General features: G+C 34.1%; 4 protein-coding genes across 7 annotated transcripts in view; 2 read left to right on the top strand and 2 right to left on the bottom strand.

Moving 5' to 3' along the window:
• The window catches only part of LOC106100552 (cytosolic carboxypeptidase 1-like), a 63,483-nt gene extending 60,232 nt beyond the window's left edge, over positions 1–3,251 (top strand). Inside the window, exons 24-25 of one of the 4 annotated variants that reach the window (XM_013279423.1) lie at positions 180–295; positions 2,629–3,251. In XM_013279423.1, the coding sequence (XP_013134877.1) occupies positions 180–295; positions 2,629–2,707 (195 nt within the window). In that variant the 3' untranslated portion in view covers positions 2,708–3,251. The remainder of the gene's footprint in view (positions 1–179; positions 296–2,628) is intronic. The other 3 variants (XM_013279421.1, XM_013279422.1, XM_013279424.1) reach the window with 3 other exon arrangements.
• Positions 3,252–5,831: 2,580 nt separating this feature from the next.
• Positions 5,832–17,443, bottom strand: LOC106100553 (protein hook). Its single transcript, XM_013279426.1, has 15 exons — positions 17,136–17,443; positions 16,797–16,949; positions 16,000–16,116; positions 15,493–15,587; positions 14,424–14,543; positions 11,894–12,181; positions 10,870–11,007; positions 10,414–10,527; positions 9,847–10,027; positions 9,007–9,137; positions 8,381–8,525; positions 7,652–7,831; positions 7,080–7,182; positions 6,491–6,741; positions 5,832–6,053 (listed from the first exon to the last, which is right to left on the bottom strand). Exons 1-14 carry the CDS (start codon positions 17,221–17,223, stop codon positions 6,522–6,524), a joined length of 2,073 nt encoding a protein of 690 aa, XP_013134880.1. The 5' UTR covers positions 17,224–17,443; the 3' UTR covers positions 5,832–6,053; positions 6,491–6,521.
• Positions 17,444–17,925: 482 nt separating this feature from the next.
• On the bottom strand, positions 17,926–22,620 carry LOC106100677 (probable RNA helicase armi). Its single transcript, XM_013279643.1, has 6 exons — positions 22,422–22,620; positions 21,937–22,350; positions 21,163–21,566; positions 20,854–21,006; positions 18,406–20,679; positions 17,926–18,294 (listed from the first exon to the last, which is right to left on the bottom strand). The coding sequence occupies exons 2-6, from the start codon at positions 22,130–22,132 to the stop codon at positions 17,953–17,955; spliced, it is 3,369 nt and encodes a 1,122-aa protein (XP_013135097.1). The 5' UTR covers positions 22,133–22,350; positions 22,422–22,620; the 3' UTR covers positions 17,926–17,952.
• A 278-nt stretch (positions 22,621–22,898) lies between these two features.
• On the top strand, positions 22,899–24,259 carry LOC106100678 (gem-associated protein 2-like). The gene is made up of 4 exons (XM_013279644.1): positions 22,899–23,223; positions 23,315–23,627; positions 23,880–23,979; positions 24,132–24,259. Exons 1-4 carry the CDS (start codon positions 22,990–22,992, stop codon positions 24,238–24,240), a joined length of 756 nt encoding a protein of 251 aa, XP_013135098.1. The 5' UTR covers positions 22,899–22,989; the 3' UTR covers positions 24,241–24,259.
• Positions 24,260–24,614: the final 355 nt, after the last annotated feature.

Raw genomic sequence — 24,614 nt, forward strand, 5'->3', positions numbered from 1 at the left:
AAAAAAAAAAAAAATATACCGACGAATTGAATACCTCCTTCTTTTGGGAAGTCGGTCAAAAAAAATGTTTATGTGTAACTAGTTAACTTGTAAATGTAAATATTTTTTATTCTGTAATTGCGTGGACAATCACAGTATTAAATTCAAAACAGTTTATAAATGTCATTATATGTTGCCAGGGTCTGCACTTGAACACGCAGCACCTGCAGGGCGTGGGCGGCGAGCTGTGCGAGGCGCTGGGCGGCCTTAGCGACGGCGCCGCCATCGACATACAGTTCACGAAAGACCTTAACGGGTAAGTGGCGATCATTCAAAGTGGGAACCCAGACCATACGTCTGAGCCACCTGAGAAGTATGTCCTTCTCAATTCTCATTAAAAAACAAGAACGTGTTTTAATAAACACCTCTTAAATAGATTTGAGAAGATAAAAGGATTCTAATTATTTACTTGTGATGTTCGTATTATAAAAATAGCTAAACAGTTAAAAAGATTAATTTAAACTTATTAAAATGTTGCACTTAGTAATAGGTTGTTTTATCTGTGTGCAAAGTTTCAAGAAGGAAATTGCGAATTCCGTTACTTTGGTCGTGATCGTATCATGTTTCGAGAGCGACCAACCTCGATTACTTCCTTTATATTATGCTACATATAGCGTTTTCATAATCGTCAAATGACAACAAATTAAAGTACAAAAATGTGTTTTAATAAATGGTAAACGTTAATTTATGTCATGTTTCAAATGAGAATTTAAAATAAAATAACAAAGTATTTTAAATACAACTATAAAATTTAAACTCTTCTCTAAACTCGATTGAGCATAAAATGTTTTCCCCGTGAGTCATCCACGTAGGACCTTGCTGGGAACATTGTATGGATCTTTAAATAGACTATAAATCAAATAGAGCCTATTCACGAGTCAATTTGAAATTTTATGAAGAGAAAAAGAAGAGAATTAATACCGGTACCACGATTATGGTTTTAATTACGTAATAAATAAAACATTATTTTTTTATTCTGCAGTAACATGGTTGAGGTAAATTGGAATAATGCAGGCAAAAGGTAATTGCGTGTGTTTATTGCAAGTGATTACAAAATTGTTGTTAAATTAACTTTAAATTAGTATTAACTACAAGCACTAGACCTGCTAAAGAATACCTAATAAAATTTACTTTTTTATTTCGCGTCTGTGGGGTAATTTGTAGTAATTGCTGTCACCATAACACTCGAAACTTCCAAACACTAACAGCGCGGTAACAACAAAAGTTTCCACGTTGTTTGTAAGTGGTCAGTAACACTTAATGTGGCAACTTTGTAACAATCTCGCTTTACTTCGCGCTGCATGTACTAACATGTTTTCACACATTACGGTGTTCGGAAAGTGATTGTTTTACCTTACATAGATAATAGAATGTGTTAAATAATGATATAAGTAACCTTTTCATGTTTTAATATTCACTTGTACTTTGTATTTAGCTGTTACCCGCGACTTTGTCCACGCAATATTAAGATAAAGACGTAGCCTATAATATGCCCGTCTATCTCAGCTACCCTTCAGTGAAAGTCCGGTCAAAATTGGGCTAGCCGTTTCGGAAATTACCCGGAATAAACGCGGCATGCTAAAAGACAGCCAGATAAACAGATACACAGACATACAGACGACACATTTTTAATAGCGATTATCGTTATCAGCAACGCAAATACATTATTTTCCTGAATCTGGAATTTTTCTATTGATGTGACAGACACACCAATTTTATTATATGTATAGAATAGATATCTATATTCATTTTGATTGAATACCTATTAAAATAAATAAAACAAATTTGTTTGAAGTTTTCTACAACATCAACTGCAAAATACGTTTCGACTTCACATGCATACAGTACAGTACAGCTTTTACATTAACATTTGTGTAATTGTAAATATTATCAAAGAATATACATGAACTGATTTTTTATGTGTGTATTTTTTAAATAAATAATCCATAGGTTACAAGGTATTGCGTTTCTATGAAAGCTGCAATGTAGCCTTAACGGAGTAAGGACTTAATCGTCCCCTTTCGATTCATTACCCTCTCCGAGGCATCAAGTGCGATTATGTCTTCAATGCGGGCGACGCTAAATCAATACAGCAGATATAAATTATTGGTCAGACCGTGCTATTTTAATATTAAGCTCGCCGTACACTGTGCTTATTCTATGATGAATCGTTGCGGGCAATTATGCGGCAAAATGCGACCGCGTTCCCCCTTCTACAGTATTCTATTAATAAACTCTATGGTATGTAATATGTATCTTGAATTTTCATACCTGAGAGAGATTTTAAAATAGAATAAGTTGCGCAGTGAGATAAAAGTTTATCGCAATAATTAACTGATTTCTCTTAACAATGTTTATGTATAACTTTTATGATTTCTAATACTATCTTAGGTTAGTAATAAAACTATTAGATCGTTTAAAAAATATTTTTAATTAACAAATAATCATAGATAATATGATTTTAAATGGTTGTTAGCGAATTTGAGTACAAAAGACTTCAACGAAGCATACTAATTTTGTCACTTCAACTTGTGTGGTTTGATATTTGTCCATTTTCACTATATCAGATTGTTTTACTTATTTTTACAGAGAAAGAGCCGTCGACAGCGAGCCGGGCTCCTGCTCGGACAGTGTGCTCAAGACGGATTCAGATGAAGACTTCGATTAACTAAGTTATAAGATTTATGGTAAATATGATTTGTTAATGCGAACGTATCTAGATAAATTAACACGTTATATGAGAAATGTAAACAACTTGCTGAACAAATATTAGGCCTAATTTTTAATGAAATCTAATCGTTTCGAAGGTTCCTTTTGATCGGTGAAATTGATTTATTAGTCGATTTAATTTGCATTTTTTATAGCAAGTTGCAGAAATTATAGCTCATTGTTTACGATCGAAAGATACGTCCGTGCAATAACTCATGGTAATATATCACTTTTTACAATCGCAAATTAGTCGTCGCGTAGTTATTAATGACTAATGAACTGATGCTCGTGTTCTTCTTTTTACTTAATTTCTATGAGTTTTTATCTAACATCGTTTGAGAAGTTATATTTTTATAAGTGCGTATTTCATTATGTGGTAAAGTTTTATTTTTGCTGTCTGTAAATTATTTCTGTTTGTGATCTCAGTAACATTAAAGTTATATCTAAATAAAAAGTGATTTATTTATAAAAGGTATTGAAATAAAAGATTACTGATTTACCAGGACAAGGCTCCCCATGTAATTGCTCGCGCAAGTGTCTAAATGCACAGCAAATGTACGAGGAAAAGTCAGAGAAACTACAAAAATAAAAATCAATGTAAATTTATTTTAACTCTTAATAAATAATTTATCAATATTACATCACACTCATTGTAAGGTAAAACAAAACTGCAGCACAAAGAAAAAAAACTCTTATCAATTTTCACTATGTAATATTTTCCCTTGTGATAGAATTAAAATGAATACTTCAACAATAGAATGCTAAACGTTGTAAGAAAAAAGAAATAAAAGCTCGTTCCATTGAAAGCACTCGTTGAACTTTTAAGAACAAGGGCGAGGGAGAATCTGATCAAAGTTAATACATGGACAAGAAAACGCAGATTTAATAATTAGTATGAATAAAATGTTCAGTATATGAGATCCTTCATTACTAACTGAAACTTGGGTAGTGCGGGTTGTCTACCAAGTTAAATTTTTTGGTATTATTATGACCCTTTGCTAAAATAAGGTGTACAGTCAGCTGCAAATACTGCACATCTTAAATTTCAGAAATTCGTATAGGCCTTTGATTTCATAACTATTTATGTACGTATTCGTCAATAGCATATTTTGTTAGTAGGATGAATACAGATGGATTCATGCATTCGTATTTTTAAATACGACAGAGTATACTAGTTTGCGCTTTTGTAAATTGATTTATATTAATAAAGCTGACTGTACCTACCTATACTAAAATAGTAAGATTGTAATTATTTTGTCAGTTGATGGGAACTAAGAGAGTTTTATTAGGTAATGAGGATAAATAAAAATTAGAGAAAGACCTAGTATTTTTTTCCGTTAGGCGCTAAACGAAACACCCATACAAACTAAATAGACAAAGATACATGTTTTAAAAGTTTTAATAGAATTTAAGATAATTCTCAGCACAGAATAATTTATTACAGCTATCGTCATTCGCTTTTCTATTACAACTATAGCTTAGACAAAAAACTATCATTTTTAAGCAAATATTCCTAACGTTTTTGGACCTACAGGAAACGCTAGCCAATTAGGTAATGTATAAATCAATTTTCAAACAATTCTTATATTAAAATTAAACATTTATTATTTTATTACAATCTACCTTACATCTAAAAACTATTTAGTACAGCTCGCCATATTTAAACAAAAATTAATTTGAGCATGAGAAGTAAATAAACATAAAATATAATAATATTTTATTGTTACGTTAAATAAATAAATGTCTTTCATGAGAAACTATAAAATTTATTAAAATGTAACCAATAATATAAGTAAAAGAAAGCACTACGTATCAAACGCACTAATAATAATAAAACATTTATTTAGTCACCAATAGTAATAAAATTGAAATATAATACTTTTGATCTATTTATCTACATTTTTATATACAGAGAAATATATTCACATAGGCATATCAAAGGTGTTTAGTTCCAAATATGTAAAAAATAATTATATTTCAAAGGCATTTTAAGGCATTTCAACATTATCATTAAATTTTCTACTTAACACGAACTTTCACTGCGATTAGAACAGCCAATACTTATTTCAACTTCAACTTGGATAGACGAAATTGTCGAAAAAACCTTACTATAAAAGTATTACTTAACCTCGTGTGGCTAACGGGTCAACTTCATTAAGGCAACATAATAAACTTAATTTGAGGCAAAGTAATCTACACCGAAAGAATACAACTCGTTTGAGGCAAATAAATGCACCAAAATAAGGCAAAGGCAAAAATAACCGAAGCATTAAATTTCTACTTGCCTGTCAGCCTCATCAAAGTTGTAGAGAATTTGCAATACGGCCCATTTTTTACGTATATAAAAATACAGTTTATTATAAAAATATACTATATTTTTTTATCTTTTTCTTCAGCATATGAACTACACAAATATGTAGAAACTTAACATTTGTCATACTTACACAATTTACTAAATGCCGCCAAAGTAGATAATCGTCAAAAATATCATGCAAAAAAACTGCTCGAAATAACCACTGCTGCTAAATTGCCACTGTTTTGAAAAGCTTTAATTTCTTTATCATGAAATAAAAACATAAGCTATTACAGTAGAACGATGTCAGTTGATTTTTAAACAAATAATAAAACAACAAAATCACATGCAAATCAAACATTTTCAATAGTAAAATTACTAACACATGCGTATTTTTACGTTTGTTCTCAGAATAATTATTTTTTAAAAATCAAATAAAAAATAAAACAGATACTTTGACACACGCAATAATTACAATATTTCTTATCATACATCACTGGGATTATTCCTGTCACCCCGCTCTGTCCCCACGTGAGAATACAAGTTTCATCCGTCCCACTATCACCAACAAGGTGACAATGGAACCGTCATTAAATAAGTTTCAACCGTCCCCTCATCGCAAAAGATGGGACGGATGAAACTTTACGCTCATCTGTCCTCAAGTGGGGACAGAACGGGGTAACGGTTGGGAATGATTCCACCACTGGTACTAAATCACGCAAAATTGACCATAGACCATAAATCACATGGTCTTATAATAAATTATTATAATTAAAGTGAACCAACAATATAATCTGTAGGTTTTTTAATTGTCAAAATACTTTTAAAAAAACCTCCTTCTCGTTCTGTTTAAAGAAACTAGGAAAGCGGTATACTATGTTTCGAATTAAGGATTCACGGTAACAAATATTAATTATACTCTTGGTATAAAAGTATATACTGTCATTTTTAATTCTTGCAACATTGTTCTGTTAGATCCGACAGCTAACGAGTTGTGTTGCCAGTGGAACCACTGAAACAAAAAGTTATTTTTTCACATCTTGCAAGAAAATACAATACTTAAGAAACTTGTGCGATGTTTTAGAGAAAGAACGAATATTCTTTGCGTCATAGTTTATGTCCACGTAAACAGGGATCAATTACAGCCTACATTATTCCTTAACACTCATTAAATAAAATTCTAAATTTTAAAAACACTTAAACAACTTATTTATTAGATAAATTTAAAATAGCTGACTCGTAAAGGTGGTTCTGTAGATTTCGAAAAGAACATTATTTTTACAAAGGGGATATTTTTCTGAGATTGGTACTGATTAGAATTACCAATAAAGAAATACGGTAATGTCAAGTTGAAGATAATGGCCCATATGTGATATTTTACATCACTGTACTGAGGTGTGCTGGGCTAGTAATTAAGACGTGACAGTTGGTCAATTTGGCCATACGTACTTAGTGTCAGTATCAGTATGTGGTGCGGCGGTCAGGGCGCGGGCGCGGCGGCGGCGGGGCGCGGGCGCGGCTGCTGGCGGCGCTGGCGCGCGAGGAAGGAGTGTCCGCTAGCCAGCAGCGCGAACCGCTGGTCGACCGCCTCGCGGTGGCAGCGCAGGCTCAGCTGGTACCACGCGGACGCTAGCAGCCGCTGCTCGCTGCTGGCGCGCGCCTCCCCGCCCTCGCCGCTGCCCTCCCCACTACCGCTCCATCTTAAATATACATAATATATTTAGACTAGATTGCTTAAATAGAATTAAAACAAAAACATATTAATTAGCTTTTGCCCACTGGTCTGTTTGCGCGGAATTAAAGAATAATACTTAAAGTATTGTTTTCTTCCGGATTATATCATACATCCATGCCAAACATAATCGAGATTTTTTGAACCGTTCAGAATATACCTTCTATCAAACATCCATTCATTCAAGTAAATTTTCGAAATTCTATAAATAGTATTTTTTTTTAGATGTAGGGACTCCCTTTTAAGTAACCAATAGGTACTTGTGTAGTTATGTAATATGTTTATTAATATGTATTTCAAACTCACTCGTGCCGGTTGTTGTTGTTGGGCGCAGTTTCGGAGCGCGCGGCGGCCGCGCTGTTGTTAGCTCGCGAGTAGCCCAGCGTTATATCTGATATTGACTGCTGGCCTGCAGGACATCACAATAAGCCCTTAAAAAGCCTGAATTTTTAAATTGAATTGGGAAAAATAGTAAAGTTCTTAAACATCTTGGTGCTATACTCCTTTTTGTTTTCTAACTTGAAGATTGTCAGTCAAAAGTAACATGTAAACACAATAAAAAAAAGGAATATCAAGAAGATGATGTATTTGCGTTGCTGATAACTTAAATCGCAATTAAAAAAAAATTGTCTGTCCGCAAGCCACGTTCATACCGGGTAATTTCCGAAACGGCTGGGCAGATTTCGACCGGACTTTCACTGAAGGGTAACTGACATAGACGGGCATATTATACTACTTTTTTCTTAATATTGCTAGTGTTAAAATAAAATCGATTGTAGGTGCCCCAATTTAAGCCTCGGTATTAAATTTGAAACTTCAGGTTAACTAAAGCTAAGATGTAACCTAGACTTATTACACTAGTACAGAGGTACCCGTACCGGTGGTGATGGTCCTAGGGTCGAGGGACTTGATGACCTCCTTGGCCTTGTCGACGCACTTCTTGTACTTGTCCTCGAGCGCGAGCAGGTCGGCGTCGCGCGCCGCCAGCGCCTCCTGCAGCTTGCCGGCGCGCCGCCGCTCCTCGCCCAGCAGCCCCTGCAGCTCCTCCACCTGCAGCGCTGCACACAATATGGAAATCATTTTAAATATTATAAAACATAAGCGGAGAAAAGTATTTAACGCTAGTGTCCAGAAATATGCTGTTTATCAATAGCTCCCCAACATTAGTAATAATAAAATATAGCCTATGTTCGTCACACATAAATTTCCCTTTTTTAAATAGGCCCAGTAGTTTTTGAGTTATTCCAATACATACAAAATACCAAAATACAAATGTTTCCTCTTTATATTATTAGTATACACTAGCTGTAGCTCGCGACTTCCTTCCAGTCACATAAATAAAAATTAATAAAATGATAGCCTGTTATTCACTGATGTAGATACGTGGAGACAGATAAGAATAAAAAGTTTCATCCGTCCCACCTTTGACGACGAGGAGACGGTTGGAACTTTATTTTATTCTATAACGGTCCATCTGACACCTTATTGGGGATGGACGGACTAAAAAGTGAGACGGATGAAACCTTTTATCCTCACGTGGTGACAGGGCGGGGTTACGGTTGGGAATTATCCAATAGAAGGGAGGATATTGGGGTTGCGGTGCTAACATTTCCTCTGGTTGTCCTCGATGGCGGAGGCGAGGCGGGGGTGCGGCTGCTCCAGCGCGGCCTCCAGCTGCATGATGCGCTGCGCCGCCTCGCGGTTCACGCCGCGCTGCTTCTCCAGCCGCGCCGCGTACTCCTCCAGCAGCGCCTGAGTGTTCAGCAAATACTAACGTCTGCATTCACAGCACGTACGCGTATACGTAACGAGCTGTTGCCGTACGGATTCATCGGCGTTAAATTATAAAAAATATATATTTTAATCTTTACATTTGTGATATTTTCAATTGCAAATAATTCAAATACACAAATGATAACGATGGCCTTTGAAATTGGATAACAATTATCGTTACCATGTCATGTTTCAATTTGTAATTTATGGTCCTTTTCCCGCATGAAGGTATTACTCCAATTTATTTACCCCTAAGTTTAATACAATAAAACAATAAAGAATGATTGGCAAGAGCCTTCGTTGTACAAACATTTTAATATTGACATTTGGAATTAAGAGTTTTACAGGATGTGAAAAAATCGACAATTTTTATGTCATATAAATTTGAGATCGGATAAGATAAAGGTCCCCTTAATGTTATTATGCAAGAAATCACATATATAGTTGGTCATTTACATACTTGCACTGAGGCGTGGTCCGCTTGTGCTCCTTGGTTCTGCCGTAGCAGCTTGTTCTCGTGCTCGAGCCGCACCAGGTGCTCCTTCAGGTCATTCGGCATCATCTCTTTCGATACGTTTCCTTCGCTTGCACCTGAAAATTTAACAACACGCAATCATTTCTCTACTCTGGTTAGATGAAAACTGGATTACATTCTGTGAAAAATATTTTAGACTATTGTTTCAGGTATAGAATAGAGTATAGACAGAAACGAGTAAGAGAGAGTGTGAGCCTTTGGGGCAAGCAAGTTAATTATCAATAGCAACAATATCTTTGTATTTTTTTAATAGATCGTATATTTTTGATGAATTTATCTGGCTAAAATCTTATACGTTCTCACGGTGAAGGAAAATATAGTGATGCCCACATTGACGAAGTAATTCAAAGATGTATGAAATGAATCCGCAGTGCTTCAGCATGGTTGTTTGAAGCCTAGTCACCCTTTTTATAGAGGGAAATGCTTTATGCATACTCCGCGCCCGGGGGGACGCGAAGTTATGTGGGATTCTCCCCCTAATGGGGCATACCCACTAAACCACCTCTGGTTCCTCCTACGCATGATAGCGAGGCAACGGGTACGCTATCAGCAGTCCTCTGCGGCCCCGCCTGCGCTAACCGCGGCAGCGGCTCTTGCTATGGGGGGAGGACTAGCCTCCCTAGAACTCCCCTGGAATAGGCACGCCGGGAAGCCGGAACTACAGCGCGCCTTCCACTCGTCCCTTAGTAATGGGTGGCAGGCTAAGCCGAGTCACCCTAACTTAAGGTGTGCCCCCAGTGGGGTCGTATAGTGAGGTGGTGTTACCTGCAGAGGCGGTGGAGCAGCGCAGTTCGTCCACCGTCTCCCTGAGGGTGGCGCGCTCCTGCAGCAGCGCGTCCCGCTCGCGCTGCAGCGACGCCGCGCGGCTGCTCAGCTTCTTGTTCTCGATCTCCAGCTTATCCGCCTTCGTTATCTCCGCGTCTAACTTCTCGTTTAAATCTGTTACCTGTGTCAAAATATTAAATTTATATTATAAATGCGAATCTTCGGAAGAACAATCTTGAAGAACATATTGATTTTTTTTGCAGATGACTGCTAGTAAGTAACATCAATAGGAAAATTTGGATGGATGGATAATCACTACGTATTTTCAGAAAGTTTAAACGGATATCAAAATTTGTCATGGATATAGAACACAGTTTGGTAGAACACATAGACTACTTACGAATTTGTTTTTTTTTTTAATTCCAAACGGACGAAATCGCAGACAAACTAGTACATCTGTAATTTCCGCACTTAATAATCTAGAAAGTAATCTAGACTAAGTAATGTATACTCTCAGTAACATACTTAAAATGAAAATAATATGGATTTAAAGAGGCAATAGTTGACCTGTTTCTTGTATATGTCGAGCTGGGCGCGCACGGCATTGGCGCGCGCGGCCGCCTGCTCGTGCTCGATGGCGCGCTGCACGTGCTCCAAGTTTGCACGCTCTAATAGCTTCACCTGTATACACCAAATTATAAAATATTTATCACCAGCTTTCTATACGTGTCCACTGAGGGGCTCGAAGCCTACCCTAAGTTAAGGGTGCCTAGGAATTTGTCAACCATGTTAGCCAAGTATTGTTGAAATGGTTTGATGGTTGGTTTGAGAAGAAAGATGTTTTCCTTCACCATAAGAACCTTGGGCAAATTATACATCAAATTTTAGTTACTACATTCAGAAAACATACAAAGAATACATCTGTTAAAAAAAATAAAAAGACAAAATGGACCAAACCTTTAAAATTTCATTATCTGTTGATAATTCATTTGCTTTTATCACTTCATATAATAATTAACATACCTGTCTTCGTAAATCGACGTGTTCCTCCATCCTCTTCTTGTAGGAGGCGACCGCGGCCTCGAGCGCGGCCGCCTTCGCCGCCGTCTCGCGCAGCGCGTCCACCTCGTCCTTCAGAGCTACGTTCTCTGATGCCGCTATCTAACATCACAATGTCTTAAAGAAAGGTTTCCGCTGACGAAACATTGAAACAATATATTAACGAATATGACAATGGAATTTCACGGTAATAAAGTTAAAATCAAATAGTGTCCTTTTTAAAGTGCCTCTCCGACTATCGAAGGTTCGCGATCAGTTCTTCAAATTTGCCTTATTAATATTAAATCGTAGTGTGATAGTTACTGATTAAGGCTGGTTCAATCGACGAAGGTGATAAATCATAATTGTTGAATTCATTAAAAGATTCAACGTACGTTCATTAACTTACATAATAAAAAAATCGTTGGAATGACTGAAAGCAGTGTATCAAGTAATAAATAAACATATCAGTTGTTACTAAAAAAAATAATGAATTCATACGGTTATAACTTTCTTACACAATTTCCTACATTGAATACTAATATGTAATGTTTCTTTAACTGTAAAAAGCTAAAAAATATAACATTTTTTACTTTACTAAAAACTATTTTCGTCGTACAATCCGTATTATATGTATAGTCAATAAATAGCTTTCTTTATTGTAGATTGCTCGCGACTTCGTCCACGTGAATTTAAGAATTAGTAATAAAATAGCCTATGTTATTCACTGATAACGTAGCTTTATAATCTTTCCTCTTTATAATATTTAGTATAGATCATACTTACTGATATTATAAGTGCGAAAGTTTAGATGGATGGATGGATGTTTGTTAGAGTTTGTAGCCTAAACGTCTGTACGGACTTATATGAAATTTGGTATAGATGTAGAAGATATTCTCAACACAAAGGCTTACTCACTTTTGTTTTCTTTTATTTTTAATTTCACGCGAACGTAGTTTAGTTTAAAACTCTATACCAAGGAGCTCCCTAAGTGACCAGTTTTACACACCTGTAGTTCTTCATTCCTCAGTTTGACCATAGCGAGGTCTCGCTCGAGTCCGTCGGCGCGCGCACGTTGATCGTCTCGCTGCAGCTCGAGCTTGTCCAGCTCGTCTTTGAGCGCGTCGAGCTGCGCGCGCATGTGGCTGTAGCGCAGCGTGCCGGCGTGCGCGGGGCCCAGCGACGCGCCCGCCTCATCCAGCTCCCGCTCCCCGCCGCCCGCCGCCCCCGGCTGCGCCGCCGTCAGCCGGCTCACCTCGCTTAGTAACGTCATCTTCTCCTCTTCAAGGATTTTCACCTAAGATTTTTATTGTCTCACTGACATATTGTCAGATTTTGATGTACCGTGTGAGATTTGAACAGACATTTTATATAGACAAGTCATGGGGAACAATATTTTTTCACCGGTAACTTCTTTGTACGGTAATATATCAATGTCAGATTTTGTTTATTTGTGATTTAGACTATCGAACACTAGGTAGCGTTAGTTAGATTATGTGAAAAGTGTTTCAAATGTGTCAACTTTCCTTCCTCTTTGGATTCGAAGGATGATTTCTATTGTATTTATGTGCTTGTTAGGAAACATATATTTTAGCGGCTTAGGGTGAGTTGCATCAAATCGCTGGTTATCGTAAAAGTTATAATAGGGTTACAAGTGCAAAAACATATTCTCACAGAGGTTTTATGTGTTTTTCGTTTTTACAATGGAAACATTTAAACCTGAATGTCACTAAAGTGTCAAGTTGGTGTCAAGAATGACATTTACGTAAATTGAAATGTTTGGAAATACATGTTTCGCCGATTATATTTATGTATCATACGCATGGTATTTTATAGTGAAATAAACTTTTTGCCCACGAAGATGGAGAAAATGGCAAACTCTTGTGAAAATAAACTAGTTTGGGCCATTATTGAAACTGTATTTACTTTACTACTCAAATATGTAGCAAAAATGAAGCAATAAAATTATACAAATATAAATGCATATTATTTATTTTCCATATTATAAATTGTCCTGTCAATGCATATTATAAATTGTCCTTTTATGGAGGACATTTTTTTAAATAAGAGAAAAGGGACAAGCGCTGTTGCTATGGCCTTAGACACTCGAAATTTGTCCAAACTGAATGTTTGGCCAAATTTCGAGTTCCATCTTGGAAATCCATTATTTCCGAGCACGCAAGACTTTATTCTTCTGGATTACGTATAGGATAATAGTAGAGATTTTCGTTTTCCATTACTTTTTCCATTATTTGTGCTTTTGAAGATAAGAGCTTGTGACAGTTGACACTACCGAACTGACACTAACCGTAACGCTAACTATAACCGCCCAAAATCGGGCGGTTATGATTAGTGTCAAATATGACGTAATTTTGACCAGCGCAAAACTGGTGTAGCGAATATCATGAACATCCGAAGACGTAACCATCGGGAATGTGCTGGTTAAGGTTTATAGTTAGTTAATGTAACTCATCCTTAGTACATTTTAAGGTTATTCCAAATATTACTGTTACAAATAATTTTAACTTTAACGGTAACCGGCGATATGGTGCAACTCACCCTTAATGATCCAAACCATCAATATATTGAAGTTTCTTTACACCTATCGCAGTTCATTTAAAACAAATAACATTCGACAATCATATTTAGAGAATGCAATTTATTCTTAAACATCTTTGTCCTTTAATGTTTTCGTATTTATGACATAGGTCGATCGTTAAAGTAGAATAACGAACCTAAATATTACTACTTAGCAGCATTAAAATTATCATTCGTACAGATTTCTTTTAAGAGATTTTTAAATCGACCTTCAGTCTTGGAATGCACAGTCGGCGCACTTTAACAATTGCAAACGTAAACCGCACAAACCTTTCGCAATAATGTAACGGAATTAACTGTTTGTAATATCTGCGCATTTTTTTGCTATCCTCGCTGAAGTGAACATGTATTTCGTATAAAGTCGAATCCTTGACAAATAGGACAAGAGATATAAACAATTAAATTAACATGACCGGAAGCCGGCTCCCAAAATCTAAGTTTTACTTATACTCCAGTATAAAATTAACTCCAATTGGGCTAAAACTAAGGTTGTTGATTGTCGTAATCTGCTGACGTAAGGACCGTATAATACTATACGGTTCCGTACCCTTTCTGGGTAACCAGTACTATTGTTAAATGCGAACATAGTTGCAATTAGAAGATCACTTGCCATTGTTAGAGTTTAATAAACTGTAAACACGCTGTCGCATAAGTAACTACTTTCACCCATCGTCGTGCCTTATCCGTCGGATCGTCTCTGATAGTATCTATATTTCATTTACAATATTTATCACACATCTAAAGCGCAAAAAAACGTTTATTTTGTTCTTAAAGAATGTGGTCAAATTATAACATAATAAAGAAGCTTAATAATAATAATAGTCTTTGCAGTCATCATCAGTTATAATCCTATTGGAGATAATTAAATAGGTATAGGTCTCTAGCTGGGCACAGAATAAAAAAATCAAAGATTAAAGAATATTTTTAAAAATATAAAATACCTGATTATCGAGATCATGGCATCGTTGTGCAAGAGCCTCTCTCATGTCAGCATCCGAGTCCGGTGCGGGCTCCAGGTGCAGGCTGCCGCGGTTCCCTCCCAAAGTCAACGTCTCCAGTTCCTTTCCGACAAATGGCCGATTCAAAACGCATCATGTCAAACATTTCACCACACTCTAACGCAACACGTGTCGAAAACATGCATACGACACATATTTATTTTGCGAAAGTTTTAATTGCTTTGACACTATTGTGATTAAAAAATGTTACTAAAATAATGTCTTGTTTATCGGCATGTTGCAAATACCGTGTTTTAATATATCGGTGCAACAAGCGCGAACTTCCAATGTATACTGATGTATGTAGCATGCCATCACGCTAGAATTTTTTCACTAACCAAGGACGTAAAAGACGCGTAACTAATTCGCACAAAGTCGCGATGCAAGTGCCAAGTATGAACTCCGAAAGTACTGTTAGCTAACATATTTGCTTAATAGTATTTATGAGAGTACATTACGTTTGCATTGCTACATTTACAATCATTAATTTAGTGTTATGTATTATGTCTTTTTTATTACATTACACTATTAAATTTGAACTTTTATCTATTATATTTAATAGACACTTATTTTTTTCCCAGCAACATATTCATCTTATTTTAAATTCCATTTTAAACCCAATTAATTTAATCTTAACAGGCAATCTTATCTTACTAATATTATAAATGCGAAAGTTTAGATGCATAGACGGATGGAAGGATGGATGGACGGATGGGTGTTTGTTAGAGTTTGTAACCTAAACGGCTGTACAGATCTCGATAAAATTTGTCACAGACGTAGAAGATAGCCTGGCAAAACACATAGGCATTCGCTTTTGTTTTTTTTTTAATTCCACGCGGACGGAGTCGTGGGCGAAAGCTAGTGTTTAATATTTAGTCAAAATGCTAGGCTGTGAGCCTGCCATAGCCATGTAGCTGGATTAACCTGTCCTCTATAAATTGTGTTAATTATAAATCCAAAATGCTGAAATGAATACTAGATAACATAAGTTTAAAAGGAGAATTAACCAAACCTGTATTGCTTGCATTATGGATCGTTGGCAGGATAGTTCAAGTCCCATAATACGAGTGATGTATTCTTCCTTTTTAATGCAATTAACAGCACAGCCTACGAGAAATAGTCACTTTTTTAAAAACAAAAATTCAACAGTCAAGTTCAAAGAAGTTTTATTAATAAAAATATGTTAACTTATTCTCTATGTTTACTTAAATTGTGTTGAATAACATCCATCCATTCACTTCACATCATCTGATTAATAAGTTATTTTTAATCTTGTGCTGATGATGTGTTGATACAATCATTCAATTTGGATTACAAAAATTATTTGAGGTGAAACAAAAACATCAAGACTGAAACGTTAATTATAGGAAAATGGCTATAATAAGGGTTTTATAACTATCTAAGTAGTCCACGCCACTTAATTTACTCATAGTGAACTTTGAACTTATCAAAATCTCAAAATTACTCTACTCCAGTTGGTAAAAAAAAAATAAATGTCAAATCAAATAATGCAACTTACTGAGAACCAGCTGCAAGAGTCTGCCCAGATCTGAAGGGTCAGCATTCTCAGCTATATTCACCACATCAGGTCTTGTAAACTCTTGTAAACTCAAATTTAGTATATCCTGATGGTAATCTGTAATTTAAAAAAACAATTAAAAAAATATGTATGTACAAACAAATTGAGCGCCTCCATTTTGGGAAGTCGGTCAATAAATCAATACAGTTCCTATTTATCTATCTATTTCTTGTTTATGGCTCTCCCACAGCGGATTGGGCCAGTGTCAAGTGTTTGCAGTTCCTATTTAATAAATTACTTTTTAATTGATGTTTATTTATAATGACTTAAGGTAGAAATTGAATGATTTTTTTAGTTAAAAAATAGTACAAAGATTATACAAAACCAATGTGAAATGTTTTTCGCTGATAGATTTAGTAAAATCAATTTATGTAATATATAATTCACTTCTATATATTTTTTACTAGTATTTGATCCGAGATTCAAAAGTGATTCATTTAATACTGTTGGTTTTCAACAAATATAACAGGGTTTTTAATAATTTTTAATGTAACATAACATTTCAATTTCCATTTAATATTATCTTAATGGGAGTCTGGTAATCTCTTATTAATAACAATTGTTCATCTGTTATTCTTCAAATATGCAACAAAACTGGTTTATTGGCAACACAATTTAAAAATTACCATACTAGATCTTGCTCTTAGCAGAGCATAATAACTTATTTTATTAACATAAATCTAAGTTTATATAACATCCTGTGCTTTCACTAAATATGTTTGCTCTAAAATACATACCAACAACACCCTCTAGTATTTTTTTCAAATTGCTCACTTTTAATCTCCAATTATGTCCAACATCTGTTTTGATTTTGGAAATCCATGCAGGTGTGAAATATTCAGGCGCCACTTGTGTAAGAGCTTCAGCAATGGCCACACCATCTGATAGATCTGAGTCAAAAAATACTAATGTTTACTTCAAACATATAGAACTGAATGGAATGCAACAAGATGTATATTAAAGATGCGATTATTTACTTTTAAGATAGACCAAATATTACAATCAATCTGTGATGACATTTCTCACAAATACAAATTAAAGTTTGATGTTATTGTTTTATGTACTAAAAGTTTTACCTGATGGATTTCCATGTTTAGCTGTAAGGTTAAGTGTTTGTAACCACTTGATTAGATTGTCACACAAAACTGCACCATTCACTTCCATTATAGGTGAAAACGATTGCTACACCAAGGTTTGGTAAGTGATAAAAAGTGTCAATATATCATTTGAAATTATGTATAAACTAGCATTATATTTGGAAAGTGGATTTAAACAAAAGAAAACTAAACTTTGAAAATAATCAGTAATCTCCGTAAGAAGTATATGACGTTTTATTATTTATTTATACCTTATCGTAATGGTTTCTGTGACAACTATCGACTTTGACAATCACTGACAGATCACCGTTTTGTACACAGACATCATACTACTTGTTATTATCTATGCATCCGGAAACACTCCAATGTCGTCCCTTACTTCGAGAAAATATAATTTGTCTATTTAAGATTGATTAATTTGAATTAAATTCGTAGGAATACTATTAACAAAAAAGTCTTCACCAAGGTAGAACAAAAACTACATAATAATGAATAATACTTTATTAATATCAATTTCTTAGTAAGATTTTTATTTTACATTAGTAAAACAATTTGTATTAACAAAAAAGTAACATTGCATGGTATAAACAATAACGTTTTCTCTCAAAGTACTCTATGTACCTACTAATTTGGTGTTAGCAAAAAACTCTCCTATTATTCAAAACGGTACAACCAGTAGTAGCAACTACCAGTTGTACAGTTTACTAATGTGAAAGATAGCTTATCTTTCGTAAGAGTTAACAGCGGTGGGTTTAAATAAACTATAAACATTTACTACACTTAACTATATTTTCTTTTATGTCTTATTCATAACACTATCAGGAACATTACATCCCATGTATTTATCTTCATTAATTGCTGTCACGATTACTCTCTTCCACAATGAGTCCAAGCAGAGTAGGTGAGGATTACAAAACAAAATAACGGACACTTGAGCTCTGGTTAAAGCAACATTCAGTCTTTTTGGATTTTTCACGAATCCCAAGGTATGTTTCTGATCTGTTTCTACCAACGTGTCTGAAGATCTGACTGTTGATATGAGTATAATAGGGCGCTCTTGGCCCTGGAACTCCTCAACAGTTCCTATTTTAGGTTTGACCATGCCCATTGAATCAAACAACAGCCTTAAATATTTAATCTGGAATAAAAGATACCATATTAATATAAACATCACATTTATAGATTTCTATATTGATCTAAAATATTTTTATTGGATTACCTTTAAGAAACAATTTAAAAATAATCTTACCTGTGCTATATATGGCGTTATAATGCCAATGTCGTCAGTTGACACACCTTTCTTTAACAATTTGCAAGTAGTTAATGCTACCATAGAAGCCTCTTGAGGATTGTACCATGAAGGGCTGTCCTCTGCTCTCTGATTTTGACCCCTAACTCCATGTACATATATACCACCGGCTTTGACAGCATCTCCACCAAATATTGAACAGGTGGCATCAATAGCTTGCAATACCCATTGTTGAGTTCTGTCAATTTTAGCTACTAAAGATGAATCATAAAACATTTCACTTGGCAAAGATATAACCTCCTCTAAAGAACGATAATTATCAATCAACTTTGTGACAAGACGATTATCATATCCATGTTTAAATGAAATATAATCCTTTTGATATGGATAACACTCCAATATTCTAGACATGAATGATTCATCCAATCCATATTCTTGACAATATTTTGATAATACTACAGGTCCTAACTGCATTGGATCTCCTGCAAGAATTATTTGACCACTTTCTTTGTCAATGAAAGTCAATGGAAGCAATACTTCTGGTTCAGTAGCTTGTGCGGCCTCATCCACAATAATATGTGTGAAATGACCTTTAGGCAATCCTAATTGTGCTAAGGAACCTAAACAATAGCATGTTCCAATCGTAATACGGTGTCGGCCAATGAACCCTTTCTGGCAATTTAAGTTCATCCCATTCTTTACTAAATGTTTCGATTTGATTGTTTCTTCTCTAGAAATGTCCAGTGTGGCACAAAATGGCTTAAGTTCATCTGGTATGTTGTCAGAATCCAACAAACTGTGGGCAATCAATCTTATAACAGAGCCTTTAAAACTGTCCCTATATTGAATAAACCGCTGTGCTATTAAATTTGCCGCACTGTTGGATGGTGCTGCCACAAGAATTCGACTTTCCGGGATGTTACTTAGTATTTGTAAAATTGTTTCAACAACTGTTATTGTTTTTCCTGTTCCTGGTGGTCCAAAAATACAATATGGCATTGGCCGACATTCTCCTAATAAAATATTTGTCACTGCATGTTTCTGACATTCATTTAAATCTTTATTAAACCACTTTATTGTATTAACTGTTTCATTAGATACTTGAGGTTTCTTTGTTTTAATCTGTGATGGAAATAAAACATCGAGACCTAAGTTCGAGATAGCGTAGTTGATACATTGATGCGCACGCCTAAATATTGTTCTAGAGAAGTAAAACTCAATCGACACATCACTGCCGTTATAATTCTCATGGAATTGCAGATGAAACTTCATTAGAACTAAGTCACCTTTAATTGCATGAATAAAACCTTCATATGAAGGACTATTATTTTGCCACATATCTTTTACTACAACTCTATCACCAATAATCAAAGATGGTCTTTTCTCTGCAAGTCCATTTATTTCCACACAAAGATATTCTTGACACCTTATTAGGAACACTTTTGGTATATCATAGGATCTCATGTTTATATTTAACTGGATTTCTTCCATGTACATCAAAGTGTGCCATCTGTCCATATAATTCTCTCCATCCAACTGCTTTGATAAGCAAGGTAGATGTAATTCTAATCGTTCTAGAATTTTACTATATTCAGCACTTTGGATTGTTTGCTCCGAATCACCTAACACAATATCCCATATTTTTTCTGGTACAGCAAATGATCCAAGTTTGACTGAAACAAAAGCAGGTGGTTTAACTGTTTTTTCGCCTGGCAGTATGCTTCTAGTATCCTTTCTTAGATTTCTCATTTTTTCATTATATTCATATTTATTTTTCTTCATAACTGTATTTCCATTTGCATTAAAAAAATCTTTTTCCTCCACAACATTAATCTCAATGAATCGTTTTATTTGAAAACCCCTGAATAACATAACTAAACATTCTTTCGTTTTTCCAAGAAATTTCGGTTTGCACATTATCGTGAATTGTATGGATTTTTGTGGATAAATTTTAATCGGAGAAGTTAAAAATGGCTCCACTTTAATTTGTGAATCCCTTTTTTTACTAAGTATAATCCATTTATTCAAAGTGTATATTTCATCACTGTTATTAGCTACAATTATTGGTATTTTGGATACATTATTAAAATTTAAATTCTGAAATTCCAAAGGATATGTAACATCAAGTCTTTTCTCTTTTTCTAACTGCAAAGTTACAACATTATCATCAGAACATCCTTTGGCATCATGTTTATAGTCATCTTCTAGTACTATTAATTTAATGGCCCTCCATGTACAGAGGTTTTGATTGCTCTCTATGGCTTCCACCATTACCTTAAATAAAAACAAATAGACATACATTAAAAACATTTTTTTAACATCACAAGCTGTAATGTCTGAAGTATACACATAAAAATATTGCTCCAACAAAATTAGAACACTAATTTTAAGATGAAATTATTGACATAAAAAACATTGATTATGTGTTAAGCAAAATAAATAAAATACCTTCGAGTTTATTTCAGGTTGATATCCATTTAACAAACTATTTTTGTCAAAACATATCAATCTATTACAGGTGCCATATGTACCACTCCATTCAGTAATATATGCACTTATTAATTTAGTCCTTAGAGGTTTGAAGGATATCACTGATAGAACCTGAAAAAGATATTACTTAGTAACAGATACAACTGTAGGTATAACATTTCGAATGCTGCTGACCAATCAATGGGCTCAATAGGAACTTTATTCTCATCAGACTAATATAGTAAAGTAATGCTTCTACAAAACCTTAAAAAACACAAATATGCATACCTGTTTCATAGTTATATCAAACGGCTTGCTTTCATCCATTTGGATACTACATGTTAGTTCCAACCAATCTCCATTAATTGGTACAAAAGTGCCTTTAACATCATCCAGATTAAATTTAACATCACTCTCTTTAAGATAAACATTCCGATTCTCTCTCCTAGCAACTTCCGCAACCAAAATATGTTCGGTCACTTTAAAACTAATCTCCTCCAGGTCACCTTCTTCACCCCAAAATGAACCTCTATTTTCTAATATTCGTACAACTACTATTGAATCATTTCCATCTTTGTGAGCCAAGTACAAAACTTGGTCATTGACATCACAGTAGCAGCTGGAGTTTGATGTATCAAAATACAACATCCCATCTATCAAAACATAATTTTCCTTCTTGAAAGTTATCACACCTGAAAAATGTATGGTTTTACAGTAAAATCTGAAAATACCTTGTATTATTTTGCATCTCCAAAGAATAGCAGATCATGCTACCAAATAACTGCCTTATTTTTGTTACAATAATAATATACAGAAATAAAGGTAACTTCATTTATAATCAACTATCAAAATAAGTGTTAAAATCGGTATTTTATAATGCAAGCTTATCATGAGCATCACCAGTAGAGAAAGTGCTCCACTTTGTTTTTTAAGAAAAATACACATTAGATAGAAAAACTACTTCAAATAAGACTGCATTAATGGTAGGTGCTACATCCCTTGATCTAGAGTAGATTATCAGGTGTCGACACCTATGCTAATAAAACAAATAAATTACAATACCTGTTCTTTGGAAACAAATTGTATCATTGGGTATATCAACATTATCAACTTTATCATTTTGTTTTGCTTCCTGTTCGCTTACATATTCTAAATCAACTAGCTGTTCTGCCAGATAGTTCTCTTTGTATTCATCATTGTCTTCCTCACAATCTTTTTTGAAAAGGTAATTATACCAAGAAGCTAAATATGATGTCATAGTGAAATTATTATTTATTACAATTACTGAGCAAAACCTTTGTCATACTCAAATTTCCACTCTGTAGATTTTAAATAGTCAAGTTCTTTTCTAATAGTTTGAATTCTCTTTTGGTGCATTTCGTTTTGTGCACATTTTAAAGACTGTTCAATGCTTTGCCCTAAGTCCCCATGTTCTAAAGTTTCATCAAATTTTAGTTTTCTATTTTGAGGTGTACCCTAAAATATAATACTTATGGTTATTAACATAGTTGAATTGAAGACTGTATTTTAGTATAACGTTACCGCACTTGTGGAGTTTCAGGTTCTGAAGCAGAATACGCAGACTGAGAAATGTTACTGGATGTAGACATCACGTGTGTACTGAAATCGAGAAACTGAATCGTCTATTTAACTTTTAAATACCACTTTTTAATTATTTATATAAATTATAATTAATTTGTTTAAATAAATTGTTCTAAGATGATAATTTTGATAGCTTGACATTGACAATTCAGAATTGGGATGTACTACAACAATTTAAATGATCGGTCCTGGTCTCCTGGTTTACTTTAATTATCGGTTGTTTTTCCAAATCGACAGGTTTATTATAAATATTCTAGTTTAATTTACAAGAAAAATCGTTTATTTTACATACTAAAAGTTATTTCTGTTGAGTAGAAAGTGCTCATACTATGTCCATGAGGGTGTGGTACTATTATTTTTTGGAAAAAAATTGTCTATGGTTATGTACTCTTTGATAGTCATCAAACTGTCAAAATAATAAAGTTAAAGGACAAAAAAATAAAGCTTTTTTAAGCCATTCTATTTTATGTTTTACAATAACAATAGTGTTAAATCTATCTAACATTATTCAGCATGCCGAAAAAAAAAGTTATCTTAAAGGCGAAGGTCCCAGAAAACGAGAATGTAGATGCACTAATGTCCCCCTGTTTGTATATTAATCCAGATGTCGAGTTTAAAGACATTCCTACAACGGGCGAGGAATATCTATTAAAAGTTATAAAAGAACGTGAAAATTATTCACAAGTAACCAAATGTCAACAAGATATTTCAAAATTTGCAAAGAATCAGTCCTGTTTTATATCGGAGGTAAGTAGACAAATTGTAACAAGTTACACCTATTATGTTATGTTATTCTTATTACATTTGATTTTAAAAAGCCAACGTATCTAATTTACAGCTTCCACGAGCGTTTGTTCCGGATATTTTTAAACCAACAATAGAATGGCAAAACATTCAAGTTGCAGATTTTTCAGAAGTTCGAATGTACATATCTCGTATAATATCAAAACAATCTCAATGGTCAAGTAGCATAAGGAAAATAGAAATAGAACAAGATAATCTATTAGGCTGGAAAAGATTTTTTAAAACAAATGAACCAACTTTATCCTGTGTTCTTGGTTTGCCATACACATTACTAGACCGGGCGTTAGAAATATTAACAGATATAATTGATGATGTGCCACCAGGAGAAACAATTGATTATAAAACAGGTATACTTATTGATCTTTATTCTCTCATTCTTCATATCATGGAGTGATTTGTTTTTATCTGAGATTCTATCATTGTGGAATAAAAAAAACGTAGTCAGTAGCTTTTGTATGTAGCCTATATTCACACTGTGTTCTGCATCTCTGCTAAATTTCATCAAGATTCTTTACACTGTTTCAGAGATAACTTCTAACAATCTTCCATCTAAACTTTCACATTTATAATATTAGTAAGACTTTTTTTTTTAATTCTAGGTCAATGGATATATGCATTTCTTGCTTGCACAAGGCAACCGCTTTTGTCTGACACTACGAGCATATTAAGAAATTTAGCTAGAAAATGTGCAGAAATAAGGTACTTTTTGTTGTTCTCAATAATTAATTAACTATAGTGGATCATTACCAATAGATATATTGTTTATTGTCTAAATTCTTACTGTATTTTAAACTATGGAGTTGATCACTACAAGGATTCAACAATGTGATAGTATTGCTTTTTTATTCCAGGACACACATAGACCCAGAGCAAGAAAATTCAAAAGAAGCTGTAGCACCATTAAATATTTTTATATGTTTGGTATCAAGGTATTTTAGACAATATGACTTAGCCGATTAAATAATAACTTCAGTAAATATCATTTGTGGCAATAATTTTCAATTTACAAGAGGGACTATTCTGTCTTGGGGTATATCCTAAAATAGTTCTTGCTTACTCTATATCATGCTTTTTACATTTTTTTACGTACAATAATTTTAAATTAATGTGTAAATAAATAATTGTTATAAATGTCCTTTTATACTAAATATTTTAAATGATGATTAAAATTGAAATTAACAAATAGTAGTAACTGGCTGTTCCCGTGCGGCTTCAACTGCATGGAATTATAAAAAAAATAATATATTGTTTACATGTGTCAAATTATCAATTGCTAATGTCAAAATGACATGACATAACAAACCATGGAAACTTTATTTTTGTAGCACACTTCT

The sequence above is a fragment of the Papilio polytes genome, unplaced genomic scaffold (genome assembly GCF_000836215.1).
Source record: "Papilio polytes unplaced genomic scaffold, Ppol_1.0 DF824047.1, whole genome shotgun sequence".
NCBI classification, from domain to species: domain Eukaryota; kingdom Metazoa; phylum Arthropoda; class Insecta; order Lepidoptera; family Papilionidae; genus Papilio; species Papilio polytes.